The sequence below is a fragment of the Chlorocebus sabaeus genome, chromosome 10 (genome assembly GCF_047675955.1).
Source record: "Chlorocebus sabaeus isolate Y175 chromosome 10, mChlSab1.0.hap1, whole genome shotgun sequence".
NCBI classification, from domain to species: domain Eukaryota; kingdom Metazoa; phylum Chordata; class Mammalia; order Primates; family Cercopithecidae; genus Chlorocebus; species Chlorocebus sabaeus.
Window position 1 is genome coordinate 105543574 of NC_132913.1, and position 15690 is coordinate 105559263.

The 15690-nt window shown below is 54.6% G+C and overlaps 2 protein-coding genes across 2 annotated transcripts in view; one reads left to right on the plus strand and one right to left on the minus strand.

The window, feature by feature from the left end:
- Positions 1–8733, minus strand: LOC103217853 (uncharacterized). The gene is made up of 3 exons (XM_073020070.1): positions 8540–8733; positions 4162–8388; positions 1–432 (listed from the first exon to the last, which is right to left on the minus strand). The coding sequence occupies exons 1-2, from the start codon at positions 8731–8733 to the stop codon at positions 7404–7406; spliced, it is 1179 nt and encodes a 392-aa protein (XP_072876171.1). The 3' UTR covers positions 1–432; positions 4162–7403.
- Positions 8671–15690, plus strand: part of RUFY4 (RUN and FYVE domain containing 4) — a 22603-nt gene continuing 15583 nt past the window's right edge. Inside the window, exons 1-8 of the mRNA XM_038001542.2 lie at positions 8671–8766; positions 8898–10063; positions 10180–10286; positions 11752–11877; positions 12158–12264; positions 12602–12745; positions 13175–13244; positions 14469–15116. Of these exons, the coding sequence (XP_037857470.2) occupies positions 10018–10063; positions 10180–10286; positions 11752–11877; positions 12158–12264; positions 12602–12745; positions 13175–13244; positions 14469–15116 (1248 nt within the window). The 5' untranslated portion in view covers positions 8671–8766; positions 8898–10017. The remainder of the gene's footprint in view (positions 8767–8897; positions 10064–10179; positions 10287–11751; positions 11878–12157; positions 12265–12601; positions 12746–13174; positions 13245–14468; positions 15117–15690) is intronic.

Sequence of the window (15690 nt, forward strand, 5' to 3'; positions counted from 1 at the left end):
GGCCAGTAGTAGAATACCACTGTAGAAGTTGACTTCCTTCAGGAGCTAGACCACCTGGCACAGATTGTGCCAAAAATCCAGCCATTCATCTTGGAGGCAGCTGAGATAGGCAATGTCAGGGAAAAGAACAGGCCGACCAAGGCCACGTTCAGCAGGTAGACATCAGCGACAGAGTAGCTGACTCAACTGAATAAGATAACCAGCATCAGCAGGGAGTTTCACATCAGATTCAGTAGAAACATCAAGGCATAGATGATGACCAAAACATAATTGATTTCTAGGGATTCTGACCAACACGGGGCAGAATCTAGTAGAAAAGGGGGCAGGTCAAGGCTGTAACTGTAATTACTAAAATCTCCGCTGAAGATGTCTTCCCACAGGTAATTTTCCCAGCTAAAATTTTCCATTTTTGAGGTAAACTTATTTTCTGGCCTATAGAAGACAGAAGAGGATTACTGCACAATAAACTCTACCCAGATTATTGCCCATCCACCCAAGAACCTGGGATAGGATTCTTTGTGTTGGCTTGTATATTACATGGAAGTAATTTTCACCTCTAATTTGTATATGCAGGTAGTGTAAAGTTTTGAGACAATGTTAGTGATAAATGCCACAGTTTATCAAAAGACTTCCGTACTGGTTCCCTTCCATGCTGGACACATATTCTTAGCATTTCCCGTGACATCACAGTCTCCCAAAACTTTGTAGAACATTCCCTGTGGATAGTAACTACAGAACACTCAATCCTACGTGGATTCCTCAGTGGTGAGCACCTTCAATTGTCGAGGCTGGGTTTAATGTTCAGAAACATGAGATGCCACTCAGTTCTTAATCAAGGGGACTAAGCAGCCACTCCAATGGGGCTGTACCCTTAAAAAAGATCAAGGTTTGACTATAAAGGTGAGGGATGAATCTCTTTGTGCATCCATCTGAAAGTTATTTTGAAAGAAGTGTTCCGGAAAATGGTTTGAACAGTAGCCTGGAGTTTTGGAAGGCTCGAGTAGAACAGTCTTCAGTTAATTAGTAAGGCCCAGTGTTTCTCTTTTGGGTAAAAGGAGGCCTGCTCTGGGAATGTGTGTGTAGTTTGGAAAAGTATACTAAAAATGATAAGCGGCCAGGCACAGTGGCTCACATCTGTAATCCCAGCACTCTGGGAGCCCGAGGCAGCCCGATTGCCTGAGCTCAGGAGTTCATGACAAGCCTGGGCAATATAGTGAAATCCAGTTTCTACTAAACTACAAAAAAATTAGCTGAGCATGGCGGCATTCACCTGTAGTCCCAGCTACCTGGGAGGCTGAGGCAGGAGAACTGCTTGAACCCAGGAGGCAAGGGTTGCAGTGAGCCGAGATGGGACCGCTGCACTCCAGCCTGGGCGACAGAGCAAGACTCCGTCTCAAAAAAATAAAATGACACAAAATAAAAATAAATAAAAAATGATAAGCAAGTGCGCTGCCTGATTATTCCTGTGGGTGGAAACGTAACAGGTTATTTGGGGAGCTCTGAGCAGCCATGTGCCGCCATGCAGGATGAGCAGACACAGTCAGTTCGCACCCCAATAAGAGGGAGGGGCGGCAGGAAGCAGAGAAGACAGGGGCTGCACTATCCTTGCTTGGTGGCTCTCCAGCCCTGCTGGGGCCCCTTCCTGTCCTGCACGTGTGTGCCTCCATCCAGCCCTGACTCCCCTGTTCTCATTCTGTCCATCTCTGCTGGCTCTGCTCTTGCTACAGGGGCAGCAGAGATCCTGCTCTGGGGAAGCCTGGGTGTAGAGGGCGGGCTGAAGCCATTCAAAAATGTTATCCCAGTTTCTCAAAGAAGAAGTCAACTAAAGCAATCCAGCTCTTTTCTGAACCACAAAACAGATCACCCTCCGGCCATTGCCTTAGAGTAAGGGATGACTATCCTACTACCCACCATGTCCAAGTCCATAACCTATCTCCAAATGGAACCCAGTGTCACAGAAAAACCAGGAAGTTAAAGGTCCCAGGACCCACTTCACACTCACCAGGCTGGGCACACTCAGAAAAACATGCCCAAGAACAATGTGGGTGAGGAAGTGGAAAAGTCAGAACTCTCCCATATTGCAGGTGGGAATGTAAGATGGTGCAGCTGCTTTGAAACACAGTTTAGCAGTTGCTCAAAAAAGTTCAACACAGAGTTACCACATGAACCAACAAATCCCATCCTAGGTATATACCCAAGAGAACTGAAAGCTATGCCCACACAAAAGCTCATGTTCATAGTGGCATGCTCCAGCCCTCAGGGATTAACCAGCAGGCAAGGGGCAGAGTGGGCCAAGAGGAATAGGAAGAACCTCAGAACCTTTGCAGGAAGCAGCTGGGGGCAGACCTGGTAGGCACTGAGTCATGGGTGTGAGGGAGGCGCACAGTGTGAGGGCAGAGCATCAGGCTCCCGGTTCCCCAAAACTAGCAGGGAGGTGGGGCCTCTGCAAGTGCTGTGTCAGACAAAATAAGCTCATCACGTCACACATCAGCCCATAAGGCAAGGTCCTTAGGAAGCTCTTCCTTCACCTGAGCCGAGCTTCCACCTCTGAGGCTCCTCTTCCTTCAACCAAACAAAAGTCTTTTCTGACCCCTATTGATTCCTGCTCCTATCTGGGTAGAAACAGGAACCCGAGGGTCCCCAAACTCCAAGGCTTCAGCCACAGCCCATCAGAGGCCAGAAGTTGGTCACAAAACAATAGTATCTTCCATGAACCCATAAGCACCCCACCCCAGCCCCGCTCCACCTGGTCACCAGCTTCACTGTACTTATACTTCCTGGACACCGCCACCTCCCTGGGAAATTCTGCACTGGGGCTTTGTGGGAAGTGAAGCATGAAGAAGTATGGGATAAGGGATGGGGAAGTAGAGCCAGAAGGGCTCAAGGCCAGGCGCCTGGAAGCAGAGGGCCCCAGGTTGCCTCCTCCACCACCAAGAACCCTCAGCTTCTGATCACAGTGCTGGCTCCCAGCCCTGGTGGTCAGCCGGACTGGCTGAGACCCTCCCCAGCCTGGACCAGCCCACTTCTCTCCAACTCCCTTCCCTCCATGGGCAGGAGAGTCCAGGACAACCTCAAGTTGGGTATCCAGCGCTGATCCCGTTCAGGGCTCTCCCACCCACCTCTCCATCTCAATCCACATCCTCCCTCACTCCCTCCCACAACCCTGGGCCAGAGGTGTCAGGCAGGGGGTGCCCCAGCTATAGCAAGTGCTGAGGTCCAGGGAGAGCTGGAGTGGGGGAGACAGGAGTGGCCACCAGCTGGCAGGGGCAGGTGCAACCTGAGGCCAAGTCTGAGCCACCATGATCTTTACCCACCCCAGGCAGCTTCAGGAGGGGAAGAGAGGGTGCTCCTCCTACACCTTCCCCACTGCTACCACACTGAAGGGGCAACTGGGGCTTCCAGAAGAGAAGCCTCTGTGCCCAAAGACCCTGGCACCCTAGTGTCCAGCTCCTCCTCCTATTCCCATCCCACAACTGCCTGCCTCCCTGCCCTCTCCCTCCAGCTCCTCCCCACCCAGCACCCATCCTGTCCCCCAACCCCATCCCCTCCCCTGCAGGGAGCCCAGCCTGGGAGCACAGCAGCCTTCTCCGAGTCTCCCTTCATCACCCCAAATCCAGTTTCCTCTTCTAGACAGCAGCCAGCCTAAAACATCTGGGCAGGCAGTCCTAGCACAAGTCCTGGATTAGGGGTTGGGGGACAGACCCTGAGGTCAGCTCCATATGGATTTTCCAGCCTGGTGGAGAATCGTCTCATCTTTATGAGATGAGAGGGGCCATTTTCAATGTCCTCCCACTCCTTCTCACCCACACCCAAGCTATCTCCATGTCCAGTCCTTTCTCCAAAATTAGTCGTGGCCCCGCTCAGCACTCTCCCTGGCCCACTGCAGGCAGGGCATCAGCGTCAGAGGAGAGGAGGGATGGGAGGAGAGGGAGGCGCAGAGGGGAGGCAGCTACAGTCTGTTCATTAACCACCTTGACTGGCCATTTCTGCCCAGAGTGGTAAAGAAGGAATAAGGACTTGTGGCTGGGGAGGGCGGAGGGGGCACTCCTGCCAGGCTATGCCCAAGGGCAAGGAAGCAGGGCCCACGCTTTAGAGTGGAGGTGGAGACAGTGCTTTGAACCCTAACCTTGCCGGGCCTGCCAGCCCCACTCACTCACTCACCTTTCCTGTAGAGGAGCCACTGAATGAGGTGGGTGTCTGCGACAAGGGATTCCCAGGACAGGAGTGGTGGCTGGTGATGCGAGCAGAGGTTGTGGCTGGCAAGAAGCTGGTTTCCCAGAAGAAGGCAGCGAGTGAGCCTGTGTCCAGGCAGGGAGTCAGGTGCAAGGAGCAGAGCTGGTCCCAGGGCCACTGCTGGGAGCAACTGAGCAGAGGGCTCTGCTAGTCGGGTTCCCTCCCAGGCCAGCCCAGGGGCGGGCCAGCAGTGCACCGCCTTCTTCCCGGAGACAGCCAGGAGTGGGCCCCCTCCACCAGCCATGGCCTCCTTTAACCCCTGCAGTGCCCTGCTGGCTGCACTCTAACCGGCTCTGGCCAGGCGTGGCAGGGCACAGACACCTGGGCAGGAGATCGCCAGGGAGTGCAGCTGCCCCTCCTTCAGCTACTGGCCTAGCAGCCTCCCTGGGGACAGGAGGGGTGGGGCCAGAAGGCTTGGGGACAACGTGGGTAGGGAAGGAGACAGGGAGGCATCAGGGCCTTGAGAAGACCAGGACCCCATACAAGAGACACAGGTGCAGAGAAATGTCCAAAGTGCTGCTAGGTGGGGAAGGATGGTTGCTGAGATGGTGATGATGATAATAATGATGATGATAATAACAGTAACAATATAACAACTGTCAACTTTTTTCTTTTCTTTTCTTTTCTTTTCTTTTCTTTTCTTTTTTAAGAAGGAATTTTTTTAAGAAGGAATCCAGCCCAGGCCGGAGCGCAGTGGTACAATCTCAGCTCACTGCAACCTCCACCTCCCAGGTTCAAGGGATTCTCCTGCCTCAGCCTCCCCAGTAGCTGGGATTACAGGCGCCCGCCACCACACCCAGCTAATTTTTGTATTTTTAGTAGAGACGGGGTATTGCCACGTTGGTCTCGAACTCCTGACCTCAGGTGATCCTCCCACCTCAGTCTCCCAAAATGCTGGGATTACAGGTGTGAGCCACCGCACCCGGCCAACTGTCAGTTTTTCTAGAGCACTCTGCTTTATGCTATTTCCAATTCATTTTGTGAATGCAGGCCAGGAATCTCACTTCTTTTTTATTTTAACTTTTTATTTTAAAATAATTGTGTGTTCACAGAAGAGATTCAATGGCGGTAGAGACAGTACAGGTCTCGTATATCCTCCACCAGCTCTCCCTACAGGTAACGTCTTACATTATGTGCCACGTGTGTCCAAACTAGCTAATTTGCATTGCTGCAATGCTATTCAGAGGACTGTGAGCCCTATGAAAATGTCACTATATTCTGAAGTATCTGTTTTCTGTTCCAGAACCCAATCCAGGATCTCACATTACATTGAATTGTCACATCTTCATAATGTCTTTCAAAATGTGACAGATTTTCAGTTTCCTTGTTCTTTCACAAATACCACACTGTCTTGATTACTGTTGCTTTAATGGTAATTTCTAGACTCTGAGAGCTGAGGACACCGATACACCTGTGTGTTCAGTCGGTGGGAAGTTTGTACACTTTTCTGTATTTATGAAATATTTCAACACAGTAATACAGACAAATGTCTGAAGCCGCCTTGTCAGTCACCGTCTCTGTGAGATGAGAGGGGTCATTTTCAACTTCCTCCCGTTCGTAATCACCTATGTACAAGCCATCTCCGCATCCGATCCTTTCTCCCAAGTTAGTCGTGGCCCCACTCGGCCCTCTCCCTGGCTCATAACATCTCTAACCCCAGCCACTGACACCACCTCGCAGACGGCTGCCCCACCTCCCAGGCTCCTTGCTTTGCCTTCCGCCCTCCCAATCCATATACACACAGCACACATGAGAGGGCTCCAGGAGAGCCAGGAGGAGGAATGGGGGCATGTAAGTAGCAGGACTGGCATTAGGAGTGCCCTGGCAGGCAGCCCAGATGTCTGGGTAGCCACTGAGCCCTGGCTCCTGAGGGGATCTGCACCCAGGAGATGTTTATCCACCCCAAGAACGAGGGTGTCACCCCTCCTCTAGTGAGGGCCCAGGGGATGGGTGCAGGCTGCTCTTCCCTAAGCCCCTGAAGCGGGGAGCCCCGAGCAGCAGCAACCCCCACTGGAGCCAGAGTCGGGGCACAGCAGCCGGGATGGAGCTTGATCCCCACAGATAGAGGAGGGAGGGAGTCACAGGCGAGCTCCAGGTTCTCCCAAGAGGCCTCTCAGACACCAGCTCATCTGATGCAGACAGACACTCATCCCCATCCCTGTCCCTGCCACTGTCACCCAGCGGCACACACACCCTCCCCTCCTTCTCCCCTTGATCATCCACCTCCAGAGCCCCGGCTCCTCCCTCCATCTCAGCCCCACTGCCTGTCCCTGTCCCTGCCCACTTCACCTGGCCCAATAGGCACCCACCCCATGTCAAAGGTGGCTGTGCGGGAGGTGGGGAGGCAGGGACACGGGTGAAGAAAGAAGACCCACCAACAGTGAGTCCTGAGGTCACAGGGACCTAGAGAGGAGTTACCCATTCCTGGTGACCCCAAACACCTCCTCCTACTCTCCCAGGGAGAAACCAGCGCCACATCTATACCAGGCCTAGTGGTTCCCTGGCAGACACCTCCTCCAGAACAGACACCTGCCTCCCAGCTCAGACCTGTCCCCACTGCCAGGTCAGCTCCCCACTTGCTAGTCTCCGAGACTTACCCAGCACAGAGAAGGCAGGGGTGAGAGGCCAGCTGTCCCCACCATCCTGGGGCAGTTCTTGTTCCAGTAGCCCCCCACCCTCCTAACTCCAGAGCCCTCTAAATCAAGGGACACCACCAGAGCTGCCCTTTGGTCCAGCTCAAGGAAGATTAACCCTTTCCCTACCTTGCCCCAGCACTCCAGGCCTGCCCCTCTTGGGTGGCTCCTAAACCAACCTCACCCAAGCTATTTGCCCTTCTAGGAGTGAGGTCCTATATCACCCTCTTCCCAAGGGCACAAGAGACCCAGGGGAGCCCTCCACCCAACTAGAGGACCCTTCACCCGGTCCTGGTCCTGCCTCCCCCTGGGTCCACCTACCTTATAGCACTTCCCAAGCGGACTGGCACTGTCCTGGGCTGGCTGCTTACCTGTGTCAGGTGCCCTGGGCTCTGCCAACCACCAGCTCCCGACTCAGGGTGTCCTTCCTCACCCATTCCTGCAGCTCCTACCTGAAGCAGTAGCTGCCTTCTCTCTGTGCCAGCTGAACACCATGGGCTCCCAGCACCCAGCCAGCACCCAGGCCTGGGGACTCCCTCATGGCAAGTGACAAAGGGAGACCGGAGGACAGGGGGCCAAAGGAGGGCAGAGGGCTGGAAGAGGACAGGGGACTGGAGGAGGGCAGAGGAGTGGAGGACAGCAGGGGACTGGAGGAGGGCAGGGGACTGGAGGAGGGCAGAGGAGTGGAGGACGACAGGGGACTGGAGGAGGGCAGAGGACTGGAGGATGGCAGGGGACTGGAGGACGGCAGGGGACTGGAGGACGGCAGGGGCCTAGAGAAGGGCAGAGGACTGGAGGGAGGCAGGGGGCTGGAGGAGGGCAGGGGGCTGGAGGAGGGCAGGGGCAGGGACCCAGACAGGGCTTCAGACAGACTGAATTGGGAGGGCAAGAAAGAGACCAAGGGTGCAAAGTGAGACGCAGGGAACAGAGAAAGGGAAGGAATGAGGGAAAGACAGGGACAGGAGACAGGGACGTGATACAGGAGACAGAGATGGGGCTGCAGCCTCTGCATGAGGGATATAGGAACAGAGAGAGGGCAGACGGGCTGGGGCATCCCTTGTGCTGGTTTTTAGATGCGGTTCTTGGGGTCTGTGAAAACAGCCATCCTCCCAGGCCCCTGCTCCTTTGCCCCAGTACTAGCCCCTGGAGCAGCCCAGCCTGCAGAAACGAGGACTCTGCATGGAAAGATCCCAGCGTTAACAAGGCAGAGTACAGCCGCGGGGCGGGTAGGGGGGCCAGCCCACCTGGGAAACCCGCCTGGCCCATTACTGGGCATAGGATCTCACTGGTGGTCTCACATCCATCCTTTTGGGAATGGGACCAGGACTGGGGGGTCGGCACTGGTGACCAGCACTCACGGGGACCGCTCAGCTCACTGAGGTGGAGAAAGGAAGGAGGAGCGTGGTGGGAACCTCGCCCTCTCCTCCCCACCCTGGAGCGCCACCTCACAGCCCAACCAAACAACACGAAGAGACAACCACAGGAACAGCAGCTGCGGAGCTCCACGGCCTCCCTCTGCCCCCTGGTGGCGAGAAGGAAGAAAAGCAGGAGCAAGTGCTGAAAACGAAAAGGAAACTAGCAGCAGTCCCACTAACCACAATGGATCAGCCCTCATTTGGCCAACAGGTGACTCTACCCCAGGCTGGCCTGAGAGGACCCATTTCCCATCTCACCATTCTGCCCCAGTGCCCTGGATCCTGCCTCTACCACTTCTTCCCTGCAGCGTCTTCGGTTCCCCCACCGCTGTGAGCCAGGTTCCCCCTCCAGGCTGCTGGGCTGAGACTGAGTCACTTCTTCCCAGGCTGTAAATCCTGGGACAGCTCTGCAAGGCACCGTCACTAGGGACGGACTCAGGCAGCAGAGCCATGCTCTCGTACCCCAGCCAGCCAGGCTCTCCTGGGTGAGTAGCAGGGGGACCCTGGAATTTACGGGGACAGAAGGGGAGTGATACCAGGAGCCAGGGAAGATAAATGCATGGCAGAGAGGAGGGAGAGGAGGAGACACATGGAGCCGTTCATGGATTTCACACAGGATCTGGGCTGGAAGAGGCTGCTGAGACCATCAGTCCAATCCTTGGTCTACAGGTGGGGAAACTGAGGCTCAAGGAAGGTGAGTGATTTGCCCGAGATCACACAGTGAGTGCGTAGCCAGGCCAGGATGGAGACCCAGGTCTCTGGACTCCTGACCCCATCCTCCCTAAATCCCATGTCCCACCCACCTCCCTCATTTATCTCCATTTCCCTCTCCCCTCCCCTCCACTGTGTCCCGCTGCTGCACCACTGCCACCTTACTCCAAACTCCAGCAGCCACAGCCTGGGAGGCAGGACACCTGGGTTTTCCACTCCATACCTGGTCTTGACTAGGATCTCAGAATAAGGCCACCAGCTGTCGGGGCCACAGTGTCCCTCTCTGGGCCCCAGGACCCATCGGGAGGAGAAGAGGATGAGATCCCCCCGAAGAGAAAGGCAGTATTAAAACCAGGCGCCCTGCTCCGCACACACACACAGCATCTGCTCAGCCCCAGCCCTGGGGCCGCACTTTACTTCTGCACCCTCTCCTCAAGGAACACACATTTTCCACTCAGCTGGGGCCCAGGAAACAATGAGTGGGTGTCTCGAGGAGGGTGAGTACCCAGGCAAGGCTGAGGACACCCCATGGAGAAGGAGGGGACACCCCCAGCCTAGTGTCCACATAGCATGAGCGCTCACGGGGTCACTTACACCAAGTCAGGACCCACAACACAGGCCCTATGGGCACACAGACCTGAGTTCAAATCCTGGGTACCTCTGTGATGTTGAATAAAAGACTTACCCTCTCCAACTCCCTGTTTGTCCTGGTCTAAAATGGAGTTAATAACCTCCAGGATGATGTGGGGATTGAATGGGGCAAGGGCATCAAGTGTTAGTACAGTGTCACCCAGGGACTGCTCAATCGGTGGAGACCACACCATCATCTTCGCACGCTGGCCTACAAGACAGTGCTGGGATTTTCCCCCCACTAGGTAACTTGCTATGTCACCCGAGATAAGTCACTTCCCCTCTGTAGTCTCTGTGTACTGCTTTATGTAAGGAGAGAGCTGGGCAGTGAGGCCAAGGGTCTTTCCTGGGCTCACAGTCCAAGTCGGAATGAATCACATCATTTTCAAGTACCCATGGCAGAAGAGGCAGCCATCCTCAAGATCACCAAAGACCTAAGAGGTGAGTGTGTCCTGAGAGATGTTCTGGGACTGAGTCGTGGGAGAAGTCAGGGTCTGGGAGCCCCTCCCTCAGGGGCCTCGCTACTCCATGCCTGACGCCTGCCATCCTCCCTGCAGCTGCTGTCTCTGCCATCCTCCAGGGCTATGGGGATGGGCAGGGGCCAGTGACGGACACCAGTGCCGAGCTGTACAGACTCTGTGGCTGCCTGGAGCTGCTGCTACAGGTGGGACCTTCTCCTCCCCCTCCCCATCCTTCTCCCCAGACCCAGACAACTGGCAGGACATTCCTGGAAAACAAGGGAGGAGCCACAGTCCCATTCCTCACCATGCACTGTGCCATTTCCCTCTCCCTCCTGATACCTGACCTCACTCTTGGAGGCTGTCACTGCAGCCTGAGAAGTGAGGTGAGGCAAAGTGGGGCTGGAAGGGACCCGGGCCTTGGGGCGGGACACACACCTGGGGGTAGCCACCACTGTTTAAAGCTTCAGAGGCATGGATGTCCTAGGACTGGCCCTTCCTGCTGCTACTCAGAGCCCCAACTATGACCAGCACCAGCTTTTATTGAACACTTGTTATGTGTCAGGTTTTGGCCTCTATATGCCTGGCTTTGTGCAATCCTCACTCTCACCCTCTGAGTTGCTTGATGTCCACCCCCCAACACCCCAACACACACCTTCCTACTTCTCTGACTTCATCTCTTGCCAGCCTGCCACTCATCTGCTGCACTCCAGCTCCCCTGGCCTCTTGGATCTTCCTGGAGCACACCAGGCATGCTCCTGCCTCGGGGCCTTTGCACGTGCTCTCCCCTCTACCTAAAATGCTCTTCCACTGGAATGCACAGCACACTTTCTCAGCTCCTTCAAGCTAGAAGGCTTTTCTTTTTTTTTTTTTTTTTTTTTTTTTTTTTTGAGACAGAGTCTCGCTCTGTCCCCCAGGCTGGAGTGCAGTGGCGCCATCTCAGCTCACTGCAAGCTCCACCTCCCGGGTTCACACCATTCTCCTGCCTCAGCCTCCCGAGTAGCTGGGACTACAGGCACCCGCCACCTCGACCAGCTAGTTTTTTGTATTTTTTTAGTAGAGACAGGGTTTCACCGTGTTAGCCAGGATGGTCTCGATCTCCTGACCTCGTGATCCGCCCGTCTCGGCCTCCCAAAGTGCTGGGATTACAGGCTTGAGCCTCCGTGCCCGGCGCTAGGTTTTTCTGGACACCCTAGATTTTCAACACACCTGCCACACACACCACGCACCAACACACCACACATACACCCACTACATTTTCCATTCTCTTTCCTGCTTTATTTTTTTTCTCCATAGCAGTCATCACTATCTAACATACTCAATGCTTTATTTATCTCATCTGTTTGTTGTCTTAACTCTCCTATCAAGATGTAAGCTCCATGAAGTCAGTTTGTTCATAGCTGTATCCCCAGAACATAGAACAGGGCCTGGAACATAGTCAGTGCTCAATAAGGGCCTCTGAATGAATGAATGAATGAGAACACTGAGGCTCAGGGAGGTCAAACACCTTGCTCATGGTCACACAGCCAGTAAGGACAGGGCTCAGTCCGGATGCCGGGTGTGTCTGCAGGAACCCTCTCTTCCAGCAGGTGTCCCCTCAGCACGCTAGAATGCAGGGTGTGTTCTAGGAGGAAGCATTTCTACACTTTCTTTGCCTCATTTTGGTTCTAGTTTGACCAGAAAGAGCAGAAGAGCTTCCTGGGGCCTCGGAAGGATTACTGGGACTTTCTCTGCACTGCCCTACGACGGCAGCGGGTGGACATGGAGCCAATCCACTTTGTCCGTTCCCAGGACAAGGTATCCAGGGCCAGGCAGCGAGAAAGCTGACAGAGTGGGGGTGGACATAGGCCTGCTCCTTCTCCCACATCCTGCTCTACCGACCATAGACCGCTCACTTGCTCCGCGTGTCTCCGAAACCCTGCCCGCAGCACCCCTCCAGACACCCTTTTCCTCCCATGGCCTCAGGTCCCCCCACACCCTTCCCATTGCCCAGCACCTCCAGTCCCCTCCCTCTGTGTTTCCTGGGCACCCTCTGTCCTAATACCACCCCCCCCTTCTGCCCCTGTGCACTCTGCAGTTGAAGACCCCTCTGGGGAAAGGCCGTGCCTTCATCCGCTTCTGCCTGGCCCGTGGGCAGCTGGCTGAGGCCCTGCAGCTCTGCCTCCTGAACCCAGAGCTCACCAGGTGGGGCTGCTGGGACATCCTCCTGCCAATGCCATCTGAGCCACTTTCCTTCCTTTGTAAAAGAGCCCTCCTTTACCCCCCATGGATGGCTTTCTATCAAGGACCGTTACAATGAGAGTTATGAAGGAAAAATTAAGGGAGAAAAGGCAGAGGGAGGTTGGAACCCAGAGTCCTGGCAGCATCAGGGTTCTTGGGCCTCCTGCTCCTGAAGGGCCACGACTCTGCCTGGGGACCAGCCTCATGATGGTGTTGAGGTTGAGCTGGGGTGGGGGTGGTTGGGGTCGAGGAAAATAGCCCCAGGGTCAAAGGCCAAAGGTTCTCATCACTGTTAACACAGGGAATGGTATGGACCCCGGAGCCCTCTGCTCTGCCCAGAACGCCAAGAAGACATCCTGGACTCTCTCTATGCTCTCAATGGGGTGGCCTTCGAATTGGACCTCCAGCAGCCAGACCTGGATGGAGCCTGGCCCATGTTCTCACAGTGAGTTGGTGCGGCCAGGAGGGAAGTTTCTTTTGACACCTGATCCCATGGCCACCAAGGGTCCCAGGCGAGCCCCAAGCCCTCAGCCCCCAGCCCTGTCTGTCTCTGCCTCCTTTTGTTCCATGACTTTGGATCCTTCTAGCCTTCGATGTTCCCAGTGCAAATTCATGGCATAATGCAGCCTAGAATACACACTCACTAACGACTTCCTGGGTGGTTGAGGTGGCGGGCTGGAGCATGAATGGATAGCAGGATGCTGGGAGGGAAAGTACGGATGAATGCAGGATGGGATGCATGAGGGTGGGTGGGCAGGAAGGAGGAAGTGTCATGGGATGAATGGGCGAGTGGAAAGATGGGATACCCTCCATCTGAGGGCCAAGCCCACCACCGAAGAGAGGCCCAGGGTCCCCCTGACTCTTTCACTTTCAGGTCACGCTGCTCCAGTTCCACCCAAACCCAGGGAAGGAGACCCAGAAAAACCAAAGATGCCCCAAAGAAGGTGCCTCTCTGCCTCTGCCCCGCCTTCACTCTGAGTTGCCTCTTCCCCGTCTCCTTGGCGTCCCCAGTTGGAGTAGTAACTGAGCTTCCCCCTCTGAGTGTACAGAGAGCCCTGACCCAACTGGACAGACAGAGCAAGAGGCCAGTGTGTGGAGCAGGGGACTGGGGAGCTGCAGAGGAGGAGAGGGCTCCTATTCCTGGGGTGGGGACACTGGGAGAGAAAGGGAACTCTAGCACCCTCTGCCCGAGCCACTGGGCCCAGAGGAGGAGAAAGTTCCAAGGGGGGCGGGCCACTGAAAGCTTCAGGAAACAGATGAGAGAGATGCCCTCTGCTGAGTCCCCTGCACTGGACAATAGGCAAACAACTCAGTTCAGTTCAAGAAGCGACTAAAGACCCAGGTTGCCTGGTCGAATTCCAGCCCCACCCGTTACAAACTATGGTTCTTGAACAAGTTACTTGTCTTGCCCCATAGGGATATAGTGAGGATGAACTGAGACAACTCACATCCAGCACTGCACAGGGCTCCTGGCTACACGCTCCCCTCATGGCACCGTGTGGTCACCTTCATTGTTGTTATCATCATTCCGCAAGCACATTTTGCACCCCCACCAGCTTCCAGGCACTGGGTACAGATACTATTAGTTCTCTGGTCTGAAAAGTTCAGGCTCTCTTCGTGGAGATAGATCATAAAGAAAAGCATTGCAACATACGAGTTCAGTGTAAGTGACACAGAAATGAACAGAGGAACATGGGAGCACAGAGAAGGCTTCTTGAGAAGTTGCTCTTAGCTGAGTGTTGGTCTAGTCAAGATTTCGTCACAACCCTAAAACTGGATATTATCATTCCCATTTTGCAGATGAAAAAACTGAAACACGAAGTGTAGTTCAGGAGGAAGAATTAAAGGAAAGGGGTGGGTGGAACTTAGGCGGAGCCAGATCAATACCCAAGACCCAGGTGCAGGAAGGAGAAGGATGCGGACAGGAGAAAGGGAGAGAAGGACATCAGGATGTACTGCTGTCCCTCACCAGACCAAAGCATGGCGCTCAGATCACCTGGGTGTTGCTAAAAGTCAGATTTGGGGTTTGATAAATCAAAGTTTCCAGTGAGAGGACCTGGTACCTATCTATTTAGCAAGCCCATTAGATCAGCGCTGTGGCCTCTCCCACGCACCAGGTCAGTGAATTGGTGCTGAGAGGGATGACTGGTTTGGGGTCCTCTCCACAGATCCCAGCTGCATATGGAAGGCCCGAAAATGTCCAGATTGAGGACTCACACACCCGTCAAGCTGTCTGTCTGCAAGATGCACCCAGTGGACAGCAGCTGGCAGGGCTGCCCAGGTCCCAGCAGCAAAGGCATCTTCCTTTCTTTTTGGAAAAGAAGGGGGGAAATTCCAGGAGACATAGGTACCCCCAGTGTATGTGGGAACCAGAAGAAGAGGAGCTTCAACTAGACCAGGAGGAAGGAACCCCATGGATTGGGATGTTCCTGGGGAACTCAACACCCAGCACCCAGGGACAGGGGAAGGGGGCTATGGGCACTCAGAAGGAGGTGATAGGGATGGAGGCTGAGGGCACAGGGGTTCTGCTGGGTGCAGAGGGTCAGAGAACAACAGAGGAGACTCATGAAAAGGAACCAGAGTGGAGTCATGTCCAGAGGCTGCTGATGCCCAGCCCCAGAGGGACCATAGCGGGAACAGTATCGGGGAGCAGGCAGGGATCGGGGGACTCTAGCATCCTGGGGGAGCCCTGGGTCCTTCAGGGACTCACAACAAAGGAAGACTCTACCATGGAGAATCCACAAGTGCAAACAGAAGTTACCCTTGTGGCCAGAAGGGAGGAGCAAGCCGAGGTGTCCCTGCAGGACGAGATCAAGGTGAGAACAGTTGAGCTCCATACCTGGTTATTCTCCCCTCTCTGACCTGGCCCACAGATGAGGGTCTGAAATGGTAGCCTGGGACCATTCCCTCCCATGGATCAATTTTTATTGGCCCACTCAGGATTATTATTTGGGAATGCCTTTGAAAGCCATGCATTCTTCAGGTCACCACAGTCCCCACATCTCCCTATTGCCTCACGCTAGACCCACTTTATTTGGCAATACTTCTTGCCCAGCCCCAGTAGCATTGGAGTTTGAGATCCCTTCCCAGCAGTTCTTCCAGGCAGTCGCTTCCTCTCCAGTTCCATATCCTCATGATAGTAGGTCTCGTCCCCAAATCTAAGTTCTACTGTTGCAGAGCCCACCTAGTTGCTCCTGTGGTAGATGCTTCTCCTGGAGGTCACTCAAGATTGTCACCAAGCCTTCCTTCAGCTTCTACCCAGGAACTTGCAAGTTTCTGAGTTTACAACTTCCACCCTTCAGTGAAGGAAGAAACAGTGGCCCAGCCTCACTCAGAAGCAAGGCCTAGGACAGAGTCAGGCATCACAGCTCCCAGCACTGTCCCCAGCCC

What these genes read in the sequence shown, in the direction of transcription:
- LOC103217853 (XM_073020070.1), bottom strand. Translation starts at nt 8,733, where the DNA reads ATGGCTCTGCTGCCTGAGTCCGTCCCTAGTGACGGTGCCTTGCAGAGC. An exon ending in CAGGGCACTGGGGCAGAATG is followed by an intron (nt 8,389 to 8,539) that starts GTGAGATGGGAA and finishes TCTCGCCACCAG; the next exon opens with GGGGCAGAGGGAGGCCGTGG.